We start from the raw sequence: 25,561 nt of genomic DNA, 5'->3' as shown, positions 1-25,561 counted from the left end.
ATTTGGTAAGGAATAGCCAAACATCTTTGAAGACTCCCGGTGCATCGCAGCACACACGCGAGAAAGCCCTCGAGTAATTTCTCCCCGTTTCTGAGCCGAATCACCTCAGACTTCCTGAGGAGTTCCGCCACAAAACACGAAGGATGATGTTCAAAATCCTCCGAAGCAAAGCCCTGACAATCTAAGGGAGAAAGGAGGGTGCAGGATCGGCCGGGACGCTCTCGCTGCGCAAGCGCGCTCTCCGTGGAAGCTTGCCCTTTAAGGGGCGTGGCCTTGGGCGTCCAGGGGGCGTGGCCGTCAGGGGCAGGGGCGGGGGTCGGTTCTCCTTTCCCAGACTACACTGGGCGCGGCGCTGGCTGTTCGGCCACGTCCCCGGGCCACGTCGCTCCTTCATCTCGCCATTTTCGCCGCTTTCTTTAGGAGCAGCAGCTAAACCTCCCCTTCCGCCGCCGCCGCCGCCGCCGCGTCCCTTCCCCGTCCCGCCAGCCGCCGCCGCGCTCGGCCGCAGCCCGCTCCCGGCTTTGCTCGCTCCTGCCGCCGCCGCCATGAACATCTTCCGGCTGACCGGGGACCTGTCCCACCTGGCGGCCATCATCATCCTGCTGCTGAAGATCTGGAAGACCCGCTCCTGCGCCGGTGAGGGAGGCCCCGGGGGGCCGGGAACGGGGGCGGGGGGCTGCAGCCCGGGCGGTTAGCGGTTCCTTGGTGCTTCGGTCCCGGTCTCCCTTGCTCTTCTCCATCCCCTCGGCCCCGCGTCGCACTTGTCCTCGGCCCCCGGTCCTCCCCCGAGTCCCGCAGCTCCCGGGGCTGTCCCCCCCTTCTCTCCCCTGCCTGGCTCAGTCCAGGGCCGCCCGGCGGCGGGAGGGCCGGGTTTCGAGTATTCCCTGGGCTCGGAGCTCGGGTTACGTTCAGCGGAGCCTCTGCCGCAGAGAAGCCAAGGCTGTGCGGTAACCCGGGCTCCCCGGGCGGAAAAGAAAGTTTCCAAGGAGCGGTCGTAGTCCTCTCACCGTCTCTCTTGATCGCAGCCCTTTGCTGACTAGGGGGCCGGGGGCGGAGGGGGCCACGGGGAGAAGGGGGGAGTCCACCCTGGGAAAACGGTAGAGAAAAGTTCCGTGGGAGAGGGAGGGACGGGCCAGCTGGTCCCCCCAAGTCGCTTCTGCGCGGCTTACAAGCGAGCTGAACTTCCCGCAGAACGTGTGGAGAGAGGCCGGGCGCTCCGGTCATCTCCGGTCCTGGGAGCGAAGTTACACACAAGCTGATTCTGCACTTCGCAGGCCCTCGCCCCTTTAGTGGTTGGAACTTGGGAAATCAAGCCTCCGTGACTTTCCCCCCATAAATGTCCATGCCTTCCCCTTAGGCAGGCGAACCTATGGAGATTTTCATTTGGGGGAATTTAGAGTTGGAGAGGTTTTTAGCATTTGGGTTGGAAAATTGTGAATCAATGAATCACGTTGGAAGGATGGGCGCTCGATTGCATTTCCTGGCCTCTTCTGACGTGGCAGCTATTTGAAGGTGTGGTGGATCCAGTAGCAATCACTGGATGCTGCTGGAAGAGGTCATGATATCGGTGTCCGTGCTGGTTTCAAGGACTTAGTACTTACCTTTTGGGTTAAGATAAAAACTAATACACTCAGTTTCAGAACTTACGTGGAGGAAACTTGAAGATTCTGTGCAAGAATACCCAGTTAGCTTATGTGGGTGGGGGTGAACAGACCTTGTGTAAATTTGCTACTCTCCTGTTTATACTTTATGGATTAAAACAGATTTTTGTATACACCCTCATTTAATAACTAACTTTATTAAAACTTTTTTTCACCTAACTCAAAGTACATAGTGCTCTATTGGTATCATTTTCACTTTGCTAAGTGGTGAAATCTCTAGACTTATAAGCTTGGTAAATTTTGTGAAGAAATTCTTTGGAATGGCTTATTCTCTTTCATACCAATTGAGATGAGAGGAGATTTTGGAATTCTGTTAGTTAGCCCTGGAAGCTTCTACTCCTTGTATTTAAAAAAGAAGTATTTTTGTACCACATAATGATAAGTACATGGTTCTGGAGAGTCACTGAACTTTTGACAAATACTGTACATTTTTTTTCAGAAATTGATGTATCCTGAGTTTTGTCGTGGATTTTTTCATTGAGGCAAAGAAAGGTGGACTTCAACGTGATCTACAGGACTACACTGTTGGGTTTTTTTTTAAGTGCCTCTTTACTTCAATTTCCCTTTCAGTCTCCACAAATATACTAATAATTCGCTTATTTGAAATTCTGCTAAAAGCAACTTCATCAAATAAAAAAGTCATGAATCAGTAAATAGGCAAAAAAAAAAAAGGCATGTGGCTAACCAAAATAGATTTTGCAAAAAGTCCATGAACAAAAATTTGTCCCTGTTACTCTTAGGAGATCACCTTCAGCTACCATATAAAGACCACTTATATTTAGATAATTCTGATAAGACTCATCTAGTTTCTAGCCTCACAGAAAAATAGAAGCAGCAATTTAAAAATTGGAAAAGAGCTACTCTAGTCATGTGCACTGAGGGCAGTGATAATCAACAACTGACAAGGGGAAGACAGAAAACACAGCTAAGAAAAACAACAGTGGTTGGGGATCTTTTAGGGAAAGATAAACTTAGACACCTCAGTAATTAACAGATATTACTGTGCATCACAGTAGAAGGATATATATTTGCAATAAACTTTTGAGTTACCAAGAGATGATTGCTGTATTAGGTATATTTCTGGTTAAGATAAAAAAGTTCTCACAGTTTCAGCTATACAGAACATTTGTTATCCATAATGAGTTTTATTCCCACTTTACTCTTCATATTTAAACTAATACATTGGTTGGGACAGCTAGGTGGTGCAGTGGATAGAGCACCAGTGCAGGAGTCAGAAGGACCTGAGTTCAAACCTCACCTCAGACACTTGACACTCACTAACTAACTGTGTGGCCTTGGGCAAGTCACTTAACCCCAATTGTCTCATCCTGGGTCATCTCCAGTCATCCTGCTGAATGTCTGGTCACTGGATTCAGATGGCTCTAGAGGAAAAGTGAGGCTGGTGACCTGCACAGCCCTCCCTCACTCAAACATTCACGTGCAGGTCATGTCATCATGTCTCCAATGGCATGGTCGTCTTCGGCAGCGAAGTTCAGACACGTGCAATACATTGGTATAAACCCTTTATGAAATCATAAAATATTAGCTTAGATTTTTCTCCCAAAATACAGAAAGGCCTTTGAAGTAGGTATATTTCATAAACAGGCGGGGCCTATTTGTATTATTTGTGAAGTTCATTTTAGATTAAAAGATAGTAAATAAGAGCTTTAGGCATAGAAGAATTTTAGAGGTTAGGAAACATGGTGCTACTTTATAATTTTTAAAGGAACCTTGTATTAGTTTTTGAAAGATTCAGAGGTGTTTTTTTCCATTCCTCCTAGTGTTCATTGTTTTCACTGAACGGTTTGGGAGAATTTAGGAAAATGCCATAAATTTTAGCAGGTGATAAATTAATCATAAGGGAAAGTGAATGTATTTGTTAAGGATTTTTTGTTGTTTTTACAAGTAAATAACGTACAGTGTTAGTGCAGAACTAATCCATTTTCTTATAAATCTGTTTGGAAGATTCAAGATGTAATAGGGATTCTCATACTTGAAACATAGGTAGTCTTCTGATCATTTTAGTTCTTTAATGGGAGGTTCTTGGTTGATTTAAAACATACCAAATTATGTTACATGGTTTCCTTTGTGAATAAAAAGCTGAATTGCTATGCTCTGTTATTCTAATATGAATGTTTAAAAATTGTTTAGTTACTCTTTAAAAAGTAAACATTCTACATAGCATATTTCTCAGATAAAGAAAACAGTTTTGGTTCTCTCTTTAGAAAGTTCTGATGTTTATGTTGGAATTCTGGCATCTGTTCAGTATTTGACATAGACTAGGCTTTTCTGGTTGCTTCAGAATCACTATTTTCATAAATACTGTGAAAAAATTACTGCTTTCACAAGTGTTAATCAGTTTATGTTTTTCTTGCATAAACAATCCAACTCTTAGTATTCTTGTTTTTCTGGACTGTCTAATCAAAACCAGGTTGTTTTAAGTACTTTTTTTTTTTGCTTAGCTTTTTTTTTGTAGATGTGCCTGTCATTGATGTATTAAAAATTGGAACAATCATCACTTAAAACTTAGTATCTCAAAATGTTGAATTTAAATATTTAGTATTGAAAGCCTTATGAAATAAATGAACATAGACCAATAAAATGAATGAAATATCTCTCTTTGAGATGTTAACCTATTTTTATCAATCTGTTCATTTAGTGACAGATTATTGAGACATTATTTTCTGTAAGGTAGCTGGGCTTCTGTGGGTTGAGGTGTATAATATTAAGAGTTAGTTTGTGATTCTTGTACTATTTCACAGAATATCAGATTTGGACGGAACCTCAGATGCCATCTAGTCTAAGCTATACCTGGACCAGAAAAGTCTGTACAACACACACAAGTGGTCACTCAGCTTTTGCTAGAAGATGCCCAGTGTTACTTGGAGTAAGCTTCCAAGATAGTATATTTCTTTTTTTAATAACTTGTCATTAGTCAGTTTTTTTCTTAAATGAAGCCTAGAACTGCTTATTTATAATTTCTACCCATCATTCTAGTTCTACCTTCTGGCCAAGCAGAAGTCTGTTCCCTCCTTCCTATAACATCCCTTCAAATACTTCAGAACAGCTAGCATTCTCCCTTATTGGCTATTTCTTAAGCTGAATGGTCCCAGTTCTTTCAACAGATCCTCATGTGATATGAACTTAAGGTCTTTTGCCATCCTGACTGCCCTCTTCTAGACTCTTATCATATCCTTCCTAAAATTGTCAGAATTGAACTCAGTATTCCAGATAGGGTCTGACTGAGCAGGTAGGACCACTACCTCCCTTGTCCTAAAGGCATTTGTTCTTAAATATAACCTAAGGTTGTGTTAGTTTTCTCAGCTCATATTGAACTTGACATCCATCAAGAAATCTAGTTGGCCTGGAGATTGGATTCATAATTTCATTATGAAAGGGCCACCTCCTTCCCCTTGAGGAGATTCCCTTAATAATGTTGGTTGACACTTTCTTGGCAATTTCTAATAAAGGATCCCTGGATGTTTCATAGTGATTTAAAATTAACGTCACCTGTGTTTTGTTGTAGTTTATTTGTTGTTAAACACCTTTTAGTTACATTTTGACACCTTGGCCCAGGAGCACGAAAAATTTAAGTAATTTGCCTGGGGTCACACATCAAGTACCCAGGGCCGCCTTTCTTTGACACTGGCTCTCTATCCATGCCACTGTGTTAAATTGCTATCTAGCCATTCTTTCTTTGTCTTGTATTAATAAACTTTCATTTTTAAATCTAAAAAGTAGGACTTTACATTTATCCCCATCATCTTATTAGATTTATCCTACTTTTCTTACCAATCAAGATCTGCGGGATCAGTGTTCTTTGTAAATCACTGTCTTTAAGTCATTCATTAAAATGTTAAACTACATAGGGCAAATACAGATTCCTCTGGTGTTCTACTGAAAACCTTGCAGGTTGACCTGAAGCCCTTAATGAATGACTGTTCTTTGGGTCCAGTCATTTAACCATTTCCAAATCTACCTGTATTTTTGTCTAACACACAACTCTTTTCACAAGATTAACATGAAAGACTACATCAAATATTTTGCTCAAAACAAGCAAGTGCATTGTGAAAAATTCACATCAAAAACAATTTAGATGAGCATTAGGTGGAAGTACCTTTCTGGTCTATGGTTAGAGGAGAATTCATAACCAAACATGAAATTTCTCAGGTTAAAATTTACTTTGATTTTTAGGTGGATTAGGTAGTGTTCTGAAACTCTAGATTTGAAGGAGAATATGTGGTAGAGTAGAGAGAGCACAATCTTTTTCTTTTTTTTAAACTAATGCTTATCTGTATTATTATCCTGATATGTTATTCTTCTGGTTCTGCCTTTTAAAAAAAATTCACAGCAGTCTTCTCACAGCCTCTGTAAGATTAACTATTTCTCTTTTGTTATCTTTGGTAATTTGATGGGTGTGAGTTGAAACTTAAGAGATGCTTTAATATACATTTCTTTAGTGATTTAGAGCCTTGGCAGATTTTCTTAGAGAACTTTGTATTCCTCTTTTCCCCTTATCATATTCTACCTTGCAGTATACTTGTATGCGTGCTATGTCCTAAACTTCTTCCTCTCCTCATTATAAGTACCTTGGGAAGGCAGGATCTATGTTGTTTTTTCCTTTGTATTTCCAGATCCTAGCTCAGTACATAGAACGTAGTCAGCACTTAGATAGATAGGTAATAGCTCTATTTATATAGTGTTTTAAGGCTTACAAAGTACTTTGCTATGTTATCTCCTTTGATCCTCACAAAGACACTGAAGTAGATACTCTCAACATCCCCATTTTGCTGAAGAAACAGAGAGGTCGAGTAACCTGCTTAGGGTCACAGAGCTACTGTATGTTAAGATTTGAAACTTTATCTTCCTGACCACTGTGCCACCTGCCTCAATGCATATTTCAATCAAAATTGGATTCGTAGGAGCATATTCTTGATGCATGTTTGGATTTTAAGATTTTATAAAGATGAGAAAGTAGATATGTATGAACTGATAGTTACTGATAGTTTCTTAGTCTCCATTTTGGTTGATTATATTTTTCCATTCTTTTGGATTCAGTCACTCTTTGAGATCTTGAGATTAAATCCCTTTAAAATCGGTTGCATTCTCAGCTCAGAATTAGTGTGTTACTAGTCATTTCCTGTCTATTAAGTTATAGTCAAACTCACTTTTAAAAATCAGTGATGATCAGTACTTGCCTAGTTCAGTGCCTTCTCTTCTTGAGCATGGTATTCATATGGTATAAGAATGAGGTTTCTGAATAGTTCATAAGTCTTTGGTTTCTTTTACTCTTTTGGTCCTGAAACAATGTATTTTCCAATATAGTTTTCATCACATTGTTGTACAATACTTCCAGTATCATCATATATGTAAAAAATGTAGCTATGGAACTTGAATTGTCATTATGTAAACTAGAGGGCCAGCTCCCAGGTCCAACCAGAACCAGATTAAAATGTACACTATAATATCAATAATGTTAATTTGTGGTCTTCTAAGTCAGTATGCAACTGTCAGCAAGGATCTTTTTCTATTTGAGTTTAAACACCACTGATGGAAACTACTGCTGTTAGACTTAGAGTCACAGAAGATTTGTGGGGTACAAGGTGTTATCATGTACTCCAGAGCTGCTTTTTATAATCCCTTGGATATTTTACTCTTAATTAACATTTTCAGCATTGATAATGGACAGTGCAGTAGCTTGTAGTTTATATAGTATATAGGGAAATGGATGTCAGGTACTCACTCCAGCTTTCTAGCTGTTATTACCTTTCCTATATATGGGTCATACTAAAAAATTAATTAGAATCCCACGTAGTTACTGCTTAGCACCTAGGGTCGTTTAATCTGCAAATACTAAATTGGCTCCCATATAAGATGATCCTAAATAATAGGTAAACTTTTCAAAGAAGAATTTATTTAGTCCTTTTGTTGTTTCACCTTCACCTTACCCCATAAATGTGGGTTCCTCCTCTTTCTGAAGGTTCAGTTTTTGAGATCAAATATCTGTAATTATTGCTAAATTAACTCAAGAAAGGATCTGCAATGCCATTTGTTATAAATGAGAGTTCTTATGCTTCAGAAAATCTGAGAATGAAGCACATTGTATTTTTGAAATGTTTATTTTCTTATAAAAAATAAAGTAAAAGCACCTTGTTTTGGTTAATACTGGGATTTGAAGGTTTTGCATTACTTTTTAGTGGTAATAGATACTCTTGTACCCTAAGCAAAGTTTGAAAATTGGGCCTTCCTGTGTATGTTGTCCATCAGAAATTTTTGAGACTTTCCCATAATTGGATTTACGTGTTGAAGAGTGGAATTTGATAGCATTAAAATATGGGCATTTATAAAAAATTTTTTTTTTTTAGAGTGCTCCTTGTTCCATGTGTATGCCACTAACACCAGTATGTTTACATGTTAAGCCCTCGGCTGTAGGCCTGCTTTTTACCCTTTACCCTGGCTTTGGTACCTTCTCTCTCTTCTTCAGAGTAATGATTTCTCATCCCAATCAACAGAAATTTGCTGAGTGTCTGTTTTGTAGTAGATACTAAGGATAACATTCTTTGGAGTGGCTGTCAGACCACCAAGACATGAGACTGAATGAATCATCGGTTTTACCCTGTGCAACGTACTACAGGTTCATAAATAACGCAAACGTAGTCTGTACTTAGAGTACAATGTGCATTTAGAGTTTTAATAAGTTTTGTTGCGGAACCTAGTTTTCCTAGTGTTATATAAAGGATGCTGTTCATGTTCTAAAGAACATGATAATCTTATGTTCCACCAGTAGTACTGTGAACATAATTTAATGTACAGCATACTCAAATCTCTTATCTTGTACCTTATAATACAAATTTTTTGCTAAATTTGATTTAATCCCATTAACCCAAATATTGATATTTAAAGTTTAGATTTGACAAGGTAATTGCGCCTTAACATGGAAAGTTAATTAATTAATTTGAAATTCATATAAACATTGTAGAGAGTAAATTCAGTTTAATTGTAGCTACTAAGTTTTCATGATTTGTATAAAATTATAACTACTCATTATATCTTTGACATGTCTCACTGACAGCAAACAATGCTTTAACTATTTTTAGGAACCACTCTAACCTTCCTTTCCTAGAGAGCTTCTTTGATGGTGTCCTTCCAAAGAATCTCAGCTATATCCTATAGTTGTGACTTTTTTTTGTAAGATGAACAATCTATCATTAGCCATCAGCTACTCAGGATTCTGGGCAGATGAAAAAGTGCAAAGTGCTAAAGAGAAAATAGTGTAATACCATATATAAACCTACTAGAGATTTTCTGTAGTTTTATGCATTGTTGCCTTATGCAGAGTTCACCTCTCCCCATTCATTATTAGGTCAAATCATCACTACTACCACTGCTACTTACTCCTCCTCCTTCTATATTCTAGAAGCTCCACTCTGGTTTCTCACTAATTCTTTGACTCAGGAATTAAGGTAACCCATCTTCACATAAGTTATACTTCACAAAGGATAAATGGGGTTGGGTTTGGAGGATTTCAGATTAGCATGCCCAGATTTGACTTTCCATATACCTGATACCCAGAAGCAGTACTGTATCTGTTGATTGTTGCAAAAAACACAAAATATGAGGCTACAAATGGGGCTGTAATCTATTAAATAATTTGACTTTTTTTCTCTAGAAAATGTTGGGCATTCCTCTACATTCCAACTTGGTAAAGCAAGAAGTTAGAGTTTTTCTTATTTGAAAACTAAAACAAGGATTTCAAGAATACTTATGCTTCAAAAAGTTGAGTAAGAAATAAAGCACTTTTACAGCAAGTCTTGGAAAACCTCCTCCCTTTAAATTAGAGATTCCTCCCACCCTCCCAAAGACTAGTTATTAACAAGTATGTTGAAACACTGCCACCTAGGATTTCCAATTCTTTTTCCTCTTTTTTTTAAAATGTTATTTATTTTTAGTTTTCAGCATTCATTTCCACAAAATTTTGAGTTTGAAATTTTTTTCCCCATATCTTCTCCCCCCATAACACCTTGCATTCTGATTACCCCTTCCCTCAATATACCCTTCTTTCTATCACATCCCTTCCCTTATCCCCATCTTCTCTCTTTTCTTATAGGGCAAGATAGATTTCTGTACCCCATTACCTGTACTTCTTATTTCCCAGTTGTATGCAAAAACACTTCTCTGCATTCGTTCCTAATATTTTGAATTCCAACTTCTCTCCCTTCCTCCCTCCCCACCTATCCCCACTGAGGAGGCAAGCAATTCAAGATGGGCTATATGTGTGTAGTTTTGCAAAAGACTTCCATAATAGTCATGTTGTGTAAAACTATATTTCCCTCCATCCTATCCTGCCCCCCATTTATTCTGTTCTCTCTTTTGACCTTGTCCCTCCCCAAAAGTGTTTACTTGTAATTACTCCCTTCTCCCATTTGCTCTCCCTTCTATCATCCCTTTCACCCCCACTTGTCCCCTTCTCCCCTACTTTCCTGTAGTGTAAGATAGGTTTTCATACCAATTTGAGTGAGCATGTTATTCCCTCCTTAAGCCAAATGTGAAGAGAGTAAGCTTCACTTTTCCCCTCTCATCTCCTTCTTTTTCTCCTCCACTGAAAAAGCTTTTTCTTGCCTCTTTTTTGAGTGATAGTCTGCCCCATTGCATGTCTTCCTTTCTCCTCCCAATGTATTCCTTTCACCCCTTAATTTTATTTTTTTAGATATCATCCCTTATTCAATTCACTCTGTGTTCTCTGTCTATATGTGTATTTGTGTGTGTGTGTGTGTGTGTGTAAGTAATCTCTCCAACTACCCAAATACTGAGAAAAGTCTCAAGAGATACAAATATTATCTTTCCATGTATGAATGTAAAACATTTCAACTTAAGAAAGTCTTTTATGATTTCTCTTTCCTGTTTACCTTTTCATGCTTCTCTTGATTCTTGTGTTTGAAAGTCAAATTTTCTATTCAGTTCTGATCTTTCCATCAAGAATGCTTGAGAGTCCTCTATATCATTGAATGACCATTTTTTCCCTTGAAGTATTATACTCAGTTTTTCTAGATTGGTGATTCTTGGTTTTAATCCTAGTTCCTTTGACTGCTGGAATGTCATAGTCCAAGCCCTTTGATCTCTTAATGTAGAAGCTGCCTGTGTTATCCTGATTGTATTTCCACAGTACTTGAATTGTGTCTTTCTAGCTGCTTGTAATATTTTCTCCTTGACCTGGGAACTCTGGAATGTGGCTACAATTTTCCTAGGAGTTTCTCTTTTTGGATCTCTTTCAGGAGGTGATCTATGGATTCTTTCAGTATTTATTTTACCTTCCAGTTCCAGAATATTAGGACAGTTTTCCTTGATAATTTCATGAAAGCTGATGTCTAGGCTATTTTTTTGATTATAACTTTCAGGTAATCCCATAATTTTTAAATTGTCTCTCCTGGATCTATTTTCCAGGTCAGTTGTTTTTCCAATGAGATATTTCACATTATCTTCTATGTTTTCATTCTTTTAGTTGTGTTTTATAATTTCTTGGTTTCTCATAAAGTCATTAGCTTCCATCTGTTCTATTCTAATTTTGAAAGAATTATTTTCTTCAGTGAGCTTTTGAACCTCCTTTTCCATTTGGCCAATTCTGCATTTTAAAGCATTATTTTCCTCATTGGCTTTTTGGACTTCTTTTTCCAGTTGAGTTAGCCTGTTTTTAAAGGTGTTTTCTTCAGCATTTTTTTGGATCTCCTTGAGCAAGCTGTTGACTCACTTTTCATGATTTTTTGGCATTGCTCTCATTTCTCTTCCCAATTTTTCCTCTACCTCTCTTACTTGATTTTCAAAATCCTTTTTGAGCTCTTCCCTGACCTGAGACCATTGCATATTTATTTTGGAGGTTTTTGATGCAGAAGCCTTGACTTTTAGATCTTCCTCTGATGATATGCATTGTTCCTCCTCATTCGAAAGGATGGAAGGAAATACCTGTTCACCAAGAAAGTAACCTAAAAAAGAAAAGAAAAGAATCTTCTGTAGTCTTATATTTTCTCCCTTTTGAGTCATTTGTCAAGAGCAGGGTATTCTCTGGGGACCTGTAAGTTCTCAGTTCCTCCAAGGCACAATCAGGGGAAACTCCTCTCCTGGCCTGCACAGTGGTCTGGGAGCAACCAAAAACTTTTCTGCCCAGAATTTGCAATTAGAATTCCCTCACCATGACTGCCTCCAGCTCTAGGACCACACCAGTGCTCCTCCTCACTTCAGGGCTCAAATTCAGATCAGCTGCTCAATTGCCCCAGGGACTTTAGGGGGAGGGCTCCAAAAGTGGAAGCTGCAGCTGCAGTGGCTGCTGTTGGCGGTCCAGACCGCAGTCCCCTCTCCTGGATGAAGGAGCCCTCCCATTGAACTTTGAAGCTGTCTACGGCATTTGTGGGTTGAGCGCTGGGAACTGCTGCTGCTGGTGGCTCCCTGAAGCCTGTTCTCGGTCCTGTCCCTGGCACACTGTGCAGCCGCTCCTCTGCCTCCTGTTTTTTTCCTCTTTTTTTATTCATTAAATGGACAAAGTAGAGAAATTAAATTTTTAAAATTGTTGAATAGGATCCTATGTTCCTTGTTTTTAACGATTAAATTAGAAACTTATAGAATATTTCTGGAGAGCAATCTGGCAGCATATAGTAAAGGTTACAAAAGTAATAATACATTGTAAAAATAATAACCTTTGACCCACTACTTCCTTTATTAGGATTGTACTTTGAATTATCAGAGTATACATTTTAAAAAGAGCTAACTGGTCAAAGATTTTCATCATGGCATTGTGTATTGTTGCCAAAAAACCCAAATAAACTTAAATGTTCTTCAGTATGAGGATTGTTCCATAAATCATGGTGCATTGATGTATTGGAATCCTGTAAAACAATTAGGTTGGCCAAAGTATGAAGAATACAGCAAAATGTGGAAAGGCTTTTATGAAATCATGCAAAGTGAATAAAACCAAACTAGAAGAATGGAGTACACACTGATGATATCAGAAAAAATGAATGAGTGAAGGAACAAAGAATCTTGGGTAGAACTGAGGGAAAAATTGGAAAAATGTTTTAATACTTTACGCATTCCAGTAAATTTAGATATAAATAGTTATTAAGAAACCATAGTTGGCCGACATTTACGTTTCTAGTTGAACATTTAATTTTTTTTAAGCAAATAAGTGAAAAGTTACATTATTTTCTCCTGCTCTCAAATGCTTTCTTTTTATTCTTTGCCTCGTATTCTATTGTTAACAAACTGTCCTTCATATTATATACTCTTCTCCCAGTTATTCTGTAGTTAATTTTCTAGGTACTTGTTCCCCCAAATAGAATGTAAGCTCTCTGAGGAGAAGGATTTTGTCTTGGTATCTTCCAGAGCCTAGCACCATGCCTTTAAGTAAGTGCTTTAAAACTGCTTATTGAATGAGAAGTCTGAGGAGAAAAAAATTATTTTCATCCAGGAGGATGGCAAGGAATGCTTATATGTCTCCTGACTTGACTAGAAAGAAATTGGAATTTCAACAGTTGAGAAAATGTAGTCGGTGGAATTCATTTCTAGGACTGAGGGCCAGCAGTGGTTTGATGTTTTGGAGGATAGGGAGCTGTAGCTCTCTTCCTGTTCTTTGTTCTCCTTTGACTCTAAAGTAATAATTTACTTTTTATCTTCTCTTCAACTGTCAGTCTCAAACATTATAATTATTTTTTCTACCAAGGAAGAAAATAACAATGTCTAAATCCCCTATGAAAAAGATGACAATATACAAAATGGATATATATCTAGGAAGTGATATCCAAAAGACTTGTTAACAGTGTCCTTTATACAGGGTAGCTGCGTGGTGCAGCCTAGAGTACCAGCCCTGGATTCAGGAGGTCCGGAGTTCAAAATCTTCCCTCAGGCACTTGACATTTAGTAGCTTTGTGACCCTGGGCAAGTCTCTTAACCCCAATTGCCTTGCAAAAAAAACATCAAAAAAAACCAGTGCCCTTTACTTAGACTAAGTAAATATTGTTCTGTGAAGATAGGTGTACACACAGTTTAAGTATCTAAACCCAAATTAGGTATTCGATGAAGGAGAAAGACATGCAAATATATAGAAAATAAATTTAGTTGTGACTGGCTTGAAATATATTCATATAACGAACTAGAACATAATATTTTTGTATATATGTCTTAGCTTCATATGTTGATAACATTTATCATGTGGTGAAGGCAACATTTTCTGGCTCCCTAGGCCTGCCTTATCTATTATTTGTCCATCAGTTGATACATTCAGGTAAACATCTTGCTTTGGAGGGAGGGAGGGAAGAAAGTGATAGGCTGGGGTTATGTGAAACATCTTTTCCTCACTGATAAACACTTGTTAGTTCACTATTTATTAGCTTCAGGGGTTTGAGAAAAGAGAGTGTGGTATCATGGAAAGAAAAAACAAATATGTCATTGATCTGTATAAGTCAAGCCTCTTTGGGTTTTAGTTTCTTTATAAAATAAAGGAGTTGAACTTGATTTCCAAGTTTTCTATTCTTATTCTCCAATAGATGATAACTTGTGAATGAGATAACTCTAGTATTGTGCTTTTTGTAATACCACTCTACAGTAGAACAGTTTGGATGTCCCGTTGCACTTATGCTAGGATCCTCCATGAAATTTTCTTTGTCACATAAATGTCAGATTATAAGTGTCTAAAGATCACACTGTTTGAACTGCTAATAATTCACATTTACATATCACTCAAGGTATGTAAAGGGCTTTTCTCACAGCAGTTCTCTTTGGTAGATAGTGCCAACATCTCCATTTTGCAAAAGGAAACAAGTTCTGAGATATTATGGTTTGCCCATGACCATAGCAACTAGTGAAAGCTTGAGATGCCATTCATGTTTGGGTTTCCTGTCATCAGGCACAGCTTTCTTTCCTTTCCACCATGCAGTGTCTGAGGTTACCACTAACATACAGGAAGCACTGTTTTCATATCATGAACCTTGTTGGATAACAAGCATCATAGATAATTAGTACAACTACTATCCTTCAGTTCTAGATAACGCTGTTTTTTCCTTGTACTTGACCTGGCATTTCATTGCTGTAGAGAACTCCCAGTAAGAAACTCTACCAAAGTAGCTGGACAACTGCTCTGCAACTTAGAGAGTACTGGTTTTAGGGTACTAAGAGATTAAATGATTTTCCTAGTAGGGTCACACAGCCAGTATGTCAAAGGGCTAACTTGAACCCATGTCTTCCTGGCTCTGAGGTCTGTTTTCTACCTACTATATTAATGCTGCCTTTCTGGCTTACCTGGTTATCACTTTTATCTTGCTGTTTCCAGTATCTGACAGTTTTTGTTGTTCAGTAGGACTTGATGATCACTAGGGTTCTGGAGGTGGGAACAAGCATATTAGAATTTATAAATCCAAGTGAATGTTTTCAAGGTGGTCCCCTTGGGGAAGGTATATGCTTATTCCAACAGTGCTGTCACTTTTGATCTTACCTGTGGGATGCACTGTGTGTGCTTTGAGAACTAATTTGTAAGCCATATAATAAAGCTAAGTTTACCATATTTTATAAGCACATCTCATTTTTTTACTTTTTTGTCTGCATCATTTACCAAACAATTCCAAATGAGTTCTTATTTCTGAAAATAAATTCTCTCTTTAAAGGAGCAGGATTTACTAGCAATACAGAAGAGATTATCCAAAAATTTTCTTAACAATGAAAGCATTGTTTGAAGTAAGTATATCATTTCCTATTTTGACTTGTTTGAAGAAGCAGATTCTCATTTGGAGATATATTAAAGCAAGCTAAGTGACACAGTGGATAGAGCTCTGGCCCCTATAGTCAGGGAGATGGGGCCTCACGTAGATACTGTGTGACCCTGAGCCAGTTACTTAACCTCTGTCTCGGTTTCCTCGCCTGTAAAATGGTGATGATGATAATAACAGCAGCTACCTTGTAGGGTTGCTGTGAGGTGATAGTTGTAAATTGCCCAGCACTATGCCTGGCACAGAACAGGCTCTGTATGGATGTTCTTTCCCTTCTCCTTCCTCCCATATACGTGTGTGTGTGTGTGTGTGTTCTGATACGTTGGGTTTTTTTTAGTCATATTTGTATACTTTTTATCCTCAAGAATGTCACATTACTAATAAGTTCAGTTTTTTTTATTTTTCTGTTTTTATGTGAATGCAACTCACAGCTTCACCTGCAGATTATTTTAAAGAATATTATATTCCTATAATAATACTTCCTTCTGCTTCTTTAGGTATTTCTGGGAAGAGCCAGCTTCTGTTTGCACTGGTCTTCACTACTCGTTACCTGGATCTCTTCACTTCATTTATTTCACTCTATAATACATCTATGAAGGTATAATATGCCAACTAACAATACTTATTGTAACCATACTTTGTTCTCTTTTTTTGTATTTTTGTTTAATTCTATTGCCTACCTAACGGGGTAGTTGTAAAGAAAATGCTTTTATAAGCTGTAAAATATTTAGAAATGTGTGCTGTTATTCACTTGTGTGTTCCGTAAAAGGCAGCAAACATAAAGCCATACTTAGATATGCTTTCATGACTTGGACACAGTATAACCAGAAACTGATGCACTTGTTATGGATACTTCGTTTCTCTTTCAAAGAAAATAGGTAGTAGTTAAAATACATTAAACTTTTATTCTAGGTTCTTAAAATATTATAGACCTTTTCAAGCTTCAAGTTTGCCCTTCTAGGTAAGAAAAGGAGCTATTACACTTTTTATTGTTGTTCAGAGAGGGAAATTAGATTGTCTAAGGAACCGAAGTCAGAATTTATTTGCACTCAATTTATTTGCTACTCTTGTGGACTCTATTCTAATTTCTTCCCTCTTCCTCAGTTGAAATTTTCCTTGTTGAATAAGTAGATCCCATGAGTCTTGAATGTGCTTTCTTGTTTACTTCTGTTTTTTATTTCCCAAAGTATGATTAACAAGCTTTAACATCACAAGATTTGAGGCAATAAATTTTAATTTTCGGCAATTTGTTAGTTCTTAGACACTAAGTTATATAATCCTAATTGTCAGGGACTTCTAGCTTTTTTAAAAAAAACCCACCCTATTTGATCCCTACAAGTTGACTTTCTAAGTACAAATTCTTTGCAAGTTTACATATATATGGGTAAGATCATTTTTGTGCCAGAAGTACTCGTTTCAATTAGAATTCTCTTTAGTAGAAGGAAATACAAGATTCTGATTCCTATCCAAGGTATACAAGGAATTCAGAAGAGTAAAATTAAGACTATGTAGATAATGGTACATCAAGGAAGAGGTGGTTTTATTTTTAGTTTGCTAAAGTTTGTGATCCTGATAAACTTATATGAGAAACTCCAGATAACCAAGGACAGTTCTTTATAATTTTAAAGAGTTTCATATTCCCATGTTCAGTCATTTGGAATTGCCATCACTCAATAGAATAAGAGTGTACACATTCACCATATACCAGAATTCACAAACTCATGGTAGTGGTTTACATTTCCATCCAAACAACAGCACTATTTGCCTGCCTCTTCCAGTCAACCATTTGTTTTTCCCCAGCATGTAAGACGTATTCTCACATAGTTCCCTGCATAGTGTAGTTCTGTTGACATTTATGTTTCACATCAAAGTTTACACAGTGCTTTGCATACATTGAGTTTTTTTTATCCACACAATATTGTGAGGTAAGAACTACACATAGTGTAGAAGAGGCACCTAAGAATTAGGGAGGTTAAAGTAACTTGCCCATGATCGTAACAACCTGTAAAAGTTGGTGGTAGGGTTCGAACCCAGATTTCTCCCAACTCCCAAGTCCAGCACTTTTTCTACCACACCCTACTACTTCTTGATATAATAGTACTGGTTGTTCATTCTGCCTGCCTCTGGTGTCCCAGGTTTAAATTACAGAATAGTCAGCTGTTGGCCATGCTTAACCAATTTGAGTTTATTTTATTTTAAGAGACTATAATTTGTTCTTACTGAACTTACTGAATTTCTTAGATCAGGCTTTATTATAACATGGGGGTGATCCTAGGCTGTTCACAAAGCTAAGACCTAATAGGTACCACCAGACTAGAAAAAAAAAGACTGAGTAAAGGTCCAGTGATGGACTGTATGTCTTTTGTCCAAGAACTACTCAGGTAAATTCAGAAAAGTTCATCATCACCACAGCAACTCTTGAAAGACCATCCGCTAAGTCATACAGGAAGTACAGTCCCCCTTAGAGGGAGCATCTACACTGATGAAATCACAGATCATTGAAACATTAAAGATAATTCTGTAATAAAGTCTTGACATTTTGTTCTTTCCAGGAGGAACTGCTTTTATTGTAGTGATAACTCACTGATGAGAGTTCCTCCTTCCTTTTCTCTAAAACCCCAGTCAGGGATAGGATAAAAGGGAAGAAACACATCATTTCAACCAGAAAGAAGATAAATGAGAGGATAAGCAATTGAGGGAATCATTTTCATCCTTGCTCTGGACAGCCTTAGAAAGTGAACCGGAGATTACAGCCAACCAAAAAGTTTCTTGTTTAAATCAAGACATTTAAATGAGGGGAGAACTACTAAATCCACAAGAAGTTAATATGTTTTCTTGCTTTTAATATTTCTTTAAGATGTGATCTAAGTTATTTTTAAATAATGTTAAATATTCATTGACACACACAACTTAATATGTAGCTATATTGATTGAATGTTTCACTATGTGAGACAGAATAGCTTCCTCTAATGTTTTCTTGATGAATCAATCTGATCCATCTTTGCCTTGAACTCTTTTCAAGAATGAACATTTCCAGAATATAGCTAAATATCTGATATTGGGGGGGAGGGTGTACACGCATATAAACACATATGACAATAAGCAAATAATGTAATTGTCAGGCAAGTGGACAACTATATAGATGTATGGATATGGACATAAATTATACCTGTAAGAGCAACAGTAGTTATTTCAAGCTATTTACATATGTGATTTAATATTACCAAATGAACATTCACATCACAAGAAAGAGTGGTGGTTTATCATTTTGAAAGTCCAGAGCTCAACATATCTTAATTGGTATTATTTAATATTGTAAAGTTTAACATGTAAATTAAGTAAGCCATACTCAGAAAAGGGCAAACCAAGAAATACTGTCTTACTCATTTAAGAATGAGCTAGTTTTTAACATTAATCCAACTTAAAATTTTTCCCTGATATTTTATAGTTTTAAATGATATGAAAGATACATTTTTCAGTTATATATATATTGTACAAGGAAGAGATGAGAGAACAAATTAATAATATTCTGATTTTACTTTCTATTTATTAGCTTATCTACATTGCTTGTGCATATGCCACTGTGTACTTAATCTACATGAAGTTTAAGGCTACTTATGATGGAAACCACGACACATTCCGAGTGGAGTTTCTGGTAGTCCCTGTTGGAGGGCTGTCATTTCTAGTCAATCATGATTTCTCTCCGCTTGAGGTTAGTTAAGAGGTTTTTGGGGACTTTGAGGGGAGGACTAGGGAGGGAAGACAGGCTGAGGAACAGGGTGATTTTGAGATGATGATACATAATGTTTTCACTAAAACCACTGTTTGTGAGAATGTGTTGTTGAATAAGATTATATATTATACTCAAAATCCAAATGTAAAATGAATCTTGTTTTTTTCTTTGAATTACTGCCTTTTGTTTTTATATCATTCATTTCAGAATGTATATTTCCTTCACTCCCTCCCCATCTAGAATTCTGCTGTAACAAAGATTTAAGAAGAAAAATTACTTTGTTTTGAAATACGTTTGACTTGTTTTTCCTTATAATGTGAACAAAAACAAAATCTTATTATCTTGATTCATATATGCTACCTATTGTGGTGCAATGCACACTTGGGTACTCTTTGAAAGACGCAGTCTCTTTAACAACATTTTATGGCCTCCTTTAATGTAATCAATACTGCATGCTAATATTCTGTAGATTATTCACCATAGAGTATCTCTTTTAAATGACATTTTTTCCTAACTGTTCAAAGTGTTAGAATTTTTTTTTTATACTTCAGTTTTTTGATAGGTACTTTGATTCTATTAATAGTTCAAGAAAATCATTAAAACTTTTGATTGTCAAGGTATATGAAGTACCATATTTCTGTGCATAAAATTCATGTAAGAGAATTATACCAATTTTTTAACTTGTAGGTTTTTTACTAAATTAAATTAGAATAATGAAATTGACTTGTCAGAGTGAGAAAAGGAAAATTTAGCCTGATCCTTGTAGAAAAGTAGTGAGAGAGAAGTCTTTGGATGTGATGTGATCAAGAATAGGGGAAGCCAGTAACAATTTCATATTCCCCATGTATAGGGCTGACTTTCCCTCACAGATCCATTAAGTATAGAAAATTGGTGTTTTTTATGTAAGAAGATACAATGTTTAGACCAGAATCACAACCGCAGAAGTCATTTGGGACAGAAATTTATAAAGTATGGGTACCTTTGCTATTTTGTGTTGATAATTAGTCCACTAACTATATTTGGCTAATTTATTTTACAGATCTTGTGGACCTTCTCAATCTACCTTGAATCAGTTGCAATCCTCCCACAACTCTTTATGATCAGCAAAACTGGGGAAGCTGAGACTATCACTACTCATTATCTTTTCTTCCTTGGTCTATACCGTGCCTTGTATCTAATTAATTGGATTTGGCGCTACTATTTTGAGGGTTTCTTCGACCTCATAGCTGTTGTTGCTGGTGTGGTCCAGACTATTCTTTATTGTGACTTCTTCTATTTGTACGTTACAAAAGGTAAGAGTTGTGGGGCACCTCGTATACTTTATGTTAAACAATATTTATCAAAGCATTCTGAGGGAATAAGCTTTAGCCTATGGGTGACATAATGGATAGAGAATTATCCTATTGGGAAAACCTGGGTTCAAGTCCCACCTCTGAAACCTACTGACTTTGTGATCCTCTTAAGTCACTTAACCCCTCAGTACCTGGGGCACCTCTAAGATGATAACAGGCAAAGCACTTGCTGATCTGAATTGGTAGAGGATTTCCTCCTCAGCAGTTCCCTACATCAGTGAGATCACAGGTTTGGTTCTCTGCCTTAGGAGTAGGACAATTCAGTGTTTCTAACAGATATTCTCTTTGAATAAAGTTGAACTAGTTTGAAACTAATTTTGGACTAGTTTGAAAGAGAAAGAATTTTCTTTAAATCTATCTGTTAAATTTTAAATAGGATTCTAATCCTCGTGAAAGTTAAGACATGACAAAAAAAAAGAGGTGACAAACTTTAGAGTATCTTGAACTTAGACATTTCTGACTGTTATTGAGAGTCAGTATGTAGCCAAGTAAGTAGCTTTTAGCTCTTATTTCATATTCAGAAGTGTATAGTAGTTAATAATTGACTCTACTTCTCACTTGGTATAGGCCTGTTTTTCTTCCTTATGCTGTATTAGGTATTAATCAATATGTGATACATTCTCAAATGTTTAGGGATGAGAAGAGAGATGAAATTAGAGAACCATATCATCTCAATATAATGACATTTATTATTTTTTCTCTCTCTTCCCAGTACTCAAAGGTAAGAAGCTCAGTTTGCCAGCATAAGTGCCAAAGACCATCGCCAGCATCTGTCCTGCAGGATGTTTGGACAGAATTCTTATCACAAACAAAGGCATAAGATGCTTGAGACAGAAAATCAGAAACTCAACTTTTTTATTGCAGATAGTCATCAGCGGCTCTGTAAAAACACAGAGGAAAGTAAACCAGCGGATTTCTGTTTTGTGCATCTTGCCTTATCTTTTTTTTATTACTATGTACAAAGATTTTTTTACATAAAGAAACTTAATGCTGTATTAATAAATTCAGTGTGTAGTTTCAATTGGAGTAGTTCCAAAAGTGAGGTTTTTGTGAGGTTGTTTACAACCAGGAATAAGTGCAAACTTTTTTATTTTCAAGAATTCTTTGAAATTGCTAACTTTGTGTCTACAATGAAATTGTGCTACTTGGCAGTTGGTAGATCATATTTTTCCTTCAATTCCACTTGCATTCCACTATATTTATTTTTTGCCAAAAGATGAATTATTTGTTAATTGAAGTCTGAGACACGAACATGAGAAGTGTGAAGTGTTATGTTCAATATCTATTACCATCTCATGCAGAAATGACCCTTTGAAATCATAGCTGTACCAATAAAGTTGAGAAGGATGATTTGTCTTTTAGATCTGTATTTTTCATTACCAAAAAAAATTTTTTAAGTTGTGACTAGAGAGAAGAATATAGTATTGGGGCTATGAAAGGCACGTGTTCTCTACCCATATTTAAATTTCAATTGGAAGGCTATTTTGATGAGAAAAGAATATTCAGTCACTGCATTTAAATGGGCAGTGGTTCTTAATTATTTGGTTTGTGATACATATTTCTGTTCATTTGGTGGATTGAGATAGGAGGCATATTGATAATATTGAATATAGAATCTTCCTAAACTTTATTATTACATCTCTACAGAATGGACTGTAAGTTGTTGATTACAGTAATCCATAGGCAGCCCATTTTAAATGCTCTCCATGTTTATAAAAAACAAAAACCAACAAGTATTCCAAAGTGAATACTTTTCCAAGTAATGTCCATGCTCAGATTCATTTGATGTCACTTTTGGGGGATTAGTTATGATTTACAGTTGTATTTTTAAATTGACAGCACCAATTATCATTCTTTATATTCTTTAATTACTTTTTTTTTTACTGAGCTGTTGCATGATATATCCTGTGTTACTATCCAAAATAAACATTTTATGAAACATAGAATAATCTGTCTTTGTTTTTGAATTAAACTTTTGGAGCATTCTGTTTATTTGAGTTTAGTTTTTTAAAATTTGCAACAAAAGCTCTCCTATGGTGTGAACACTTAAAGTCCATTTAATTATTATATTTGCTTTTTCTATTTTGTAAAAATCCTAGATTTGTTTCCTTCTGATTTGCTGTTATATTTTGACATTGCTTCATTTTGATTTATGCAAAAGTTGATGTTAGGTTTTTATGTGATAGACCATAAATATTAAAGTGTTGAATACTAACAGTACTTACTACAAGAAGGACACAGTCTTGCCTTCTACACTAAAATTATTTAGGGGAATGTGCTGATTGGGATTTATTTTTCTGTAGTGGCTCTTATAGTGTCACTAAACTAGCAGGGCAACTGCATACTTATGAATCTCATTCCTTTTTGCTCTTCCATGTTGTTTTTTCTGTTCGCTTTTCTTAGTGCTTTCCCCTTTTGTATTCCAGTTCCTCTTTTTCCTACTTTCCAGCTTTTTTTTTCCTCTTGCATTTGTATTTACATCTTCTTGGATTGATTCTGAGAGAATAGGAAAAAAGTGGAAGAATATGATATATATTTGACAGAATGTCCATAGCTATGAAAGAATGCTTCTATTTTCTGCACTATAAGTCAAAAAAGAAATGGAAATAAGCCAAAAAATAAAAAGATTTGAAACTTTGGTTAGTAAATGAACTTATTTTGAAAATTAAAATTCCCATTTTGTGATTCATTATAATGAATGACTCTATTTTAGTTGTTGTTCCCAGGCTGTAATAAAATTAACTACAGTTGGAATAACATTTTTCAAATAAATGTGCTTGGGTTGAGGTGAGAGCTGGGGAAGAATTCTCATTCACTTTGGAAATTCGATGCATTTTCTGTGACATATCTTCTTAAGCACTATGTTAAAATAGCTACCCTTGCCCTACTGAATAAAGTTTATCAGGTAATGTAATCTCTTATTGCTAAAGTGTTTTTGTGTCTCTTCTTTTAAATACACAAATGAACAAGATATGATAGTTTTGTTTATACAATCCTCTAAGGTTTAAGAGAGTACTTTATCTCATTGAGCTATGTGTACCTAATATAGTTAATAAACTGTAACCACACAAATCATAAGCTGATGATTGCTATCCATTTATGTGTAGAGAAATTAACCCTGATCCCTTCAAACTACTAATTAAGATGAATTCAGAGTATGAAAAATGTTTCTTTTATTTTTTTCTTTCAATTTATTTATTTATTTAACTTTTTTAACATTCATTTTCACAGAATTTTGGGTTCCAAATTTTCTCCCCCCTTATCCCCACCCCCCACCCCAAAACACCGAGCATTCCAATTGCCCCCATCACCAATCTGCTCTCTCCTCTATCATTCCTCTCTGCCCTTGTCTCCATCCTCTCCTCTGTCCTGTAGGGCCAAATAACTTTCTAAACCCCTTTACCTGTATTTCTTATTTCCTAGCGGCAAGAACAGTACTCGACAGTTGTTCCTAAAACTTTGAGTCCAACTTCTTTTCCTCCCTCCCTCCCCACCCCCTCCCTTTGGAAGGCAAGCAATTCAATATAGGCCAAATCTGTGTAGTTTTCCAAATGACTTCCATAATAGTCGTGTTGTATAAGACTAACTTTATTTCCCTCCATCCTATCCTGCCCCCAATTACTTCTATTCTCTCTTTTGATCCTGTCCCTCCCCATGAGTGTCAACCAAAATGTTTCTTTTCTGCCATCAAGAGATGCCAATAAAGACCATCCAAATATTTTCTAATGCCAAACCTGAAGTGCACAATAAGAAAAGGAGCAGAGTAGAAGGTATTAAATTCTGATAACCAATTTCTCTGGAGTTCCTAGAATGTCCTCTGTAGTTAAATGTAGAGGTCTTAAGAAGTGGAATATTCTACTGAGGAAATAAGAACTGAATTAGGAGAGAAGAAAAGTAACAGAGTAGAATTTAATCTATGCCTTAAGAGGAAGAGACTGAACTAGGTAGAAAGAAGAATGCAGAGCCCATTCAGGAAATTCATGTATATCACTTTGCTGCAACCATAGTGATAGACTGCCACCCCTTCTTTTTCCTGAACTGTACTATTTGCCATGCACCCATGCAGGTAATACCAGTCTGTCATATTTGTGTGGTGATACACTGGAAGATCATAAAGTAGGGGTGAACTACCTCAGAGGTAGTAAAGTATTTGTAGGAAGCAACACTGGTGCCTCTTGAGAAGTTACTTGAAGGGATCTTAGAGGTCATCTGCTTCAACTCTGTTTTATAAAACAGTTGACCAGTTGTAGGATTTGGGCAAAGGGAATATGAGCATACAAGTGTTTACTTATTTTCTAGAACTGACTTTTTGTACACCAGGGACTTGTGGAATAGTTATGCCATGCATTGAATGTTGCTTTACTTTGTGTGCCCCTGCCCTCTACTGGCTGAAATTATGGAACTGTTAGAGAGACTCAGTCCTGTGCTAGGGTGCCAACTGATAAGTGAGTTGGTGACAAATCACTATGGGACTACAGTTTATATGTGCATTATAGCTTCACTTTGGGTTCCTTCCTCCCCTATTTCCCACTAATTATAAAAATAAATTGCAGTGTATTTGAGCACCATTTTCTAAAAGTAATGATACAGCCACTTTAAGCTCGGAATTACAAGGAATTTCTTAATCTTTCTAAACTTGTACCCTCATTCCAGAACAGAATAAGTAATTTGTGCCTATTTTTCTCTCCCAAGGCTACTAGGAGATGAATGGTATGACAGATAGTTTGGATTACATAAAAGAATACTTAGTTTGTTAACTAATGGTGACTTTTAGGACATCAAAAGTTGTTTACCGTACAGTTACCTTTGATAACAAAACAGAATTTAATACCTGGTTTAACAAGCACTATTTTGAAAAACAAGTCCTCATTTTGAGTATATAAGTGTTAATAGATACACTATACTGTTTTCTCTAAGGATTTGATGGTTGCTGATATACAGATATTGGCTAATTATTGGTATATTGTTTGTATATACGTGAATTATATAGGTGTATGTACAGAGAGGAAACTGGCCAAAGTTTATCTGAACATCAGATTTTAGTCATAACCAAATTTTAAAAAAATATAA

At 36.7% G+C, this 25,561-nt stretch overlaps 1 protein-coding gene across 1 annotated transcript; it reads left to right on the top strand.

Annotated features, from left to right (window-relative positions):
- The first annotated feature begins 266 nt into the window (after positions 1-266).
- Positions 267-23,569, top strand: KDELR2 (KDEL endoplasmic reticulum protein retention receptor 2). Its single transcript, XM_072597864.1, has 5 exons — positions 267-636; positions 15,904-16,004; positions 18,960-19,118; positions 20,179-20,431; positions 21,204-23,569. Exons 1-5 carry the CDS (start codon positions 546-548, stop codon positions 21,236-21,238), a joined length of 639 nt encoding a protein of 212 aa, XP_072453965.1. The 5' UTR covers positions 267-545; the 3' UTR covers positions 21,239-23,569.
- Positions 23,570-25,561: the final 1,992 nt, after the last annotated feature.

The sequence above is a fragment of the Notamacropus eugenii genome, chromosome 3 (assembly GCF_028372415.1).
Source record: "Notamacropus eugenii isolate mMacEug1 chromosome 3, mMacEug1.pri_v2, whole genome shotgun sequence".
NCBI classification, from domain to species: domain Eukaryota; kingdom Metazoa; phylum Chordata; class Mammalia; order Diprotodontia; family Macropodidae; genus Notamacropus; species Notamacropus eugenii.
This window is presented reverse-complemented; position numbering and strand designations above follow the sequence as displayed.

What these genes read in the sequence shown, in the direction of transcription:
- KDELR2 (XM_072597864.1), top strand. Translation starts at nt 546, where the DNA reads ATGAACATCTTCCGGCTGACCGGGGACCTGTCCCACCTGGCGGCCATC. An exon ending in TCTATAATACATCTATGAAG is followed by an intron (nt 16,005 to 18,959) that starts GTATAATATGCC and finishes TCTATTTATTAG; the next exon opens with CTTATCTACATTGCTTGTGC. An exon ending in CTATTTGTACGTTACAAAAG is followed by an intron (nt 20,432 to 21,203) that starts GTAAGAGTTGTG and finishes CTCTCTTCCCAG; the next exon opens with TACTCAAAGGTAAGAAGCTC.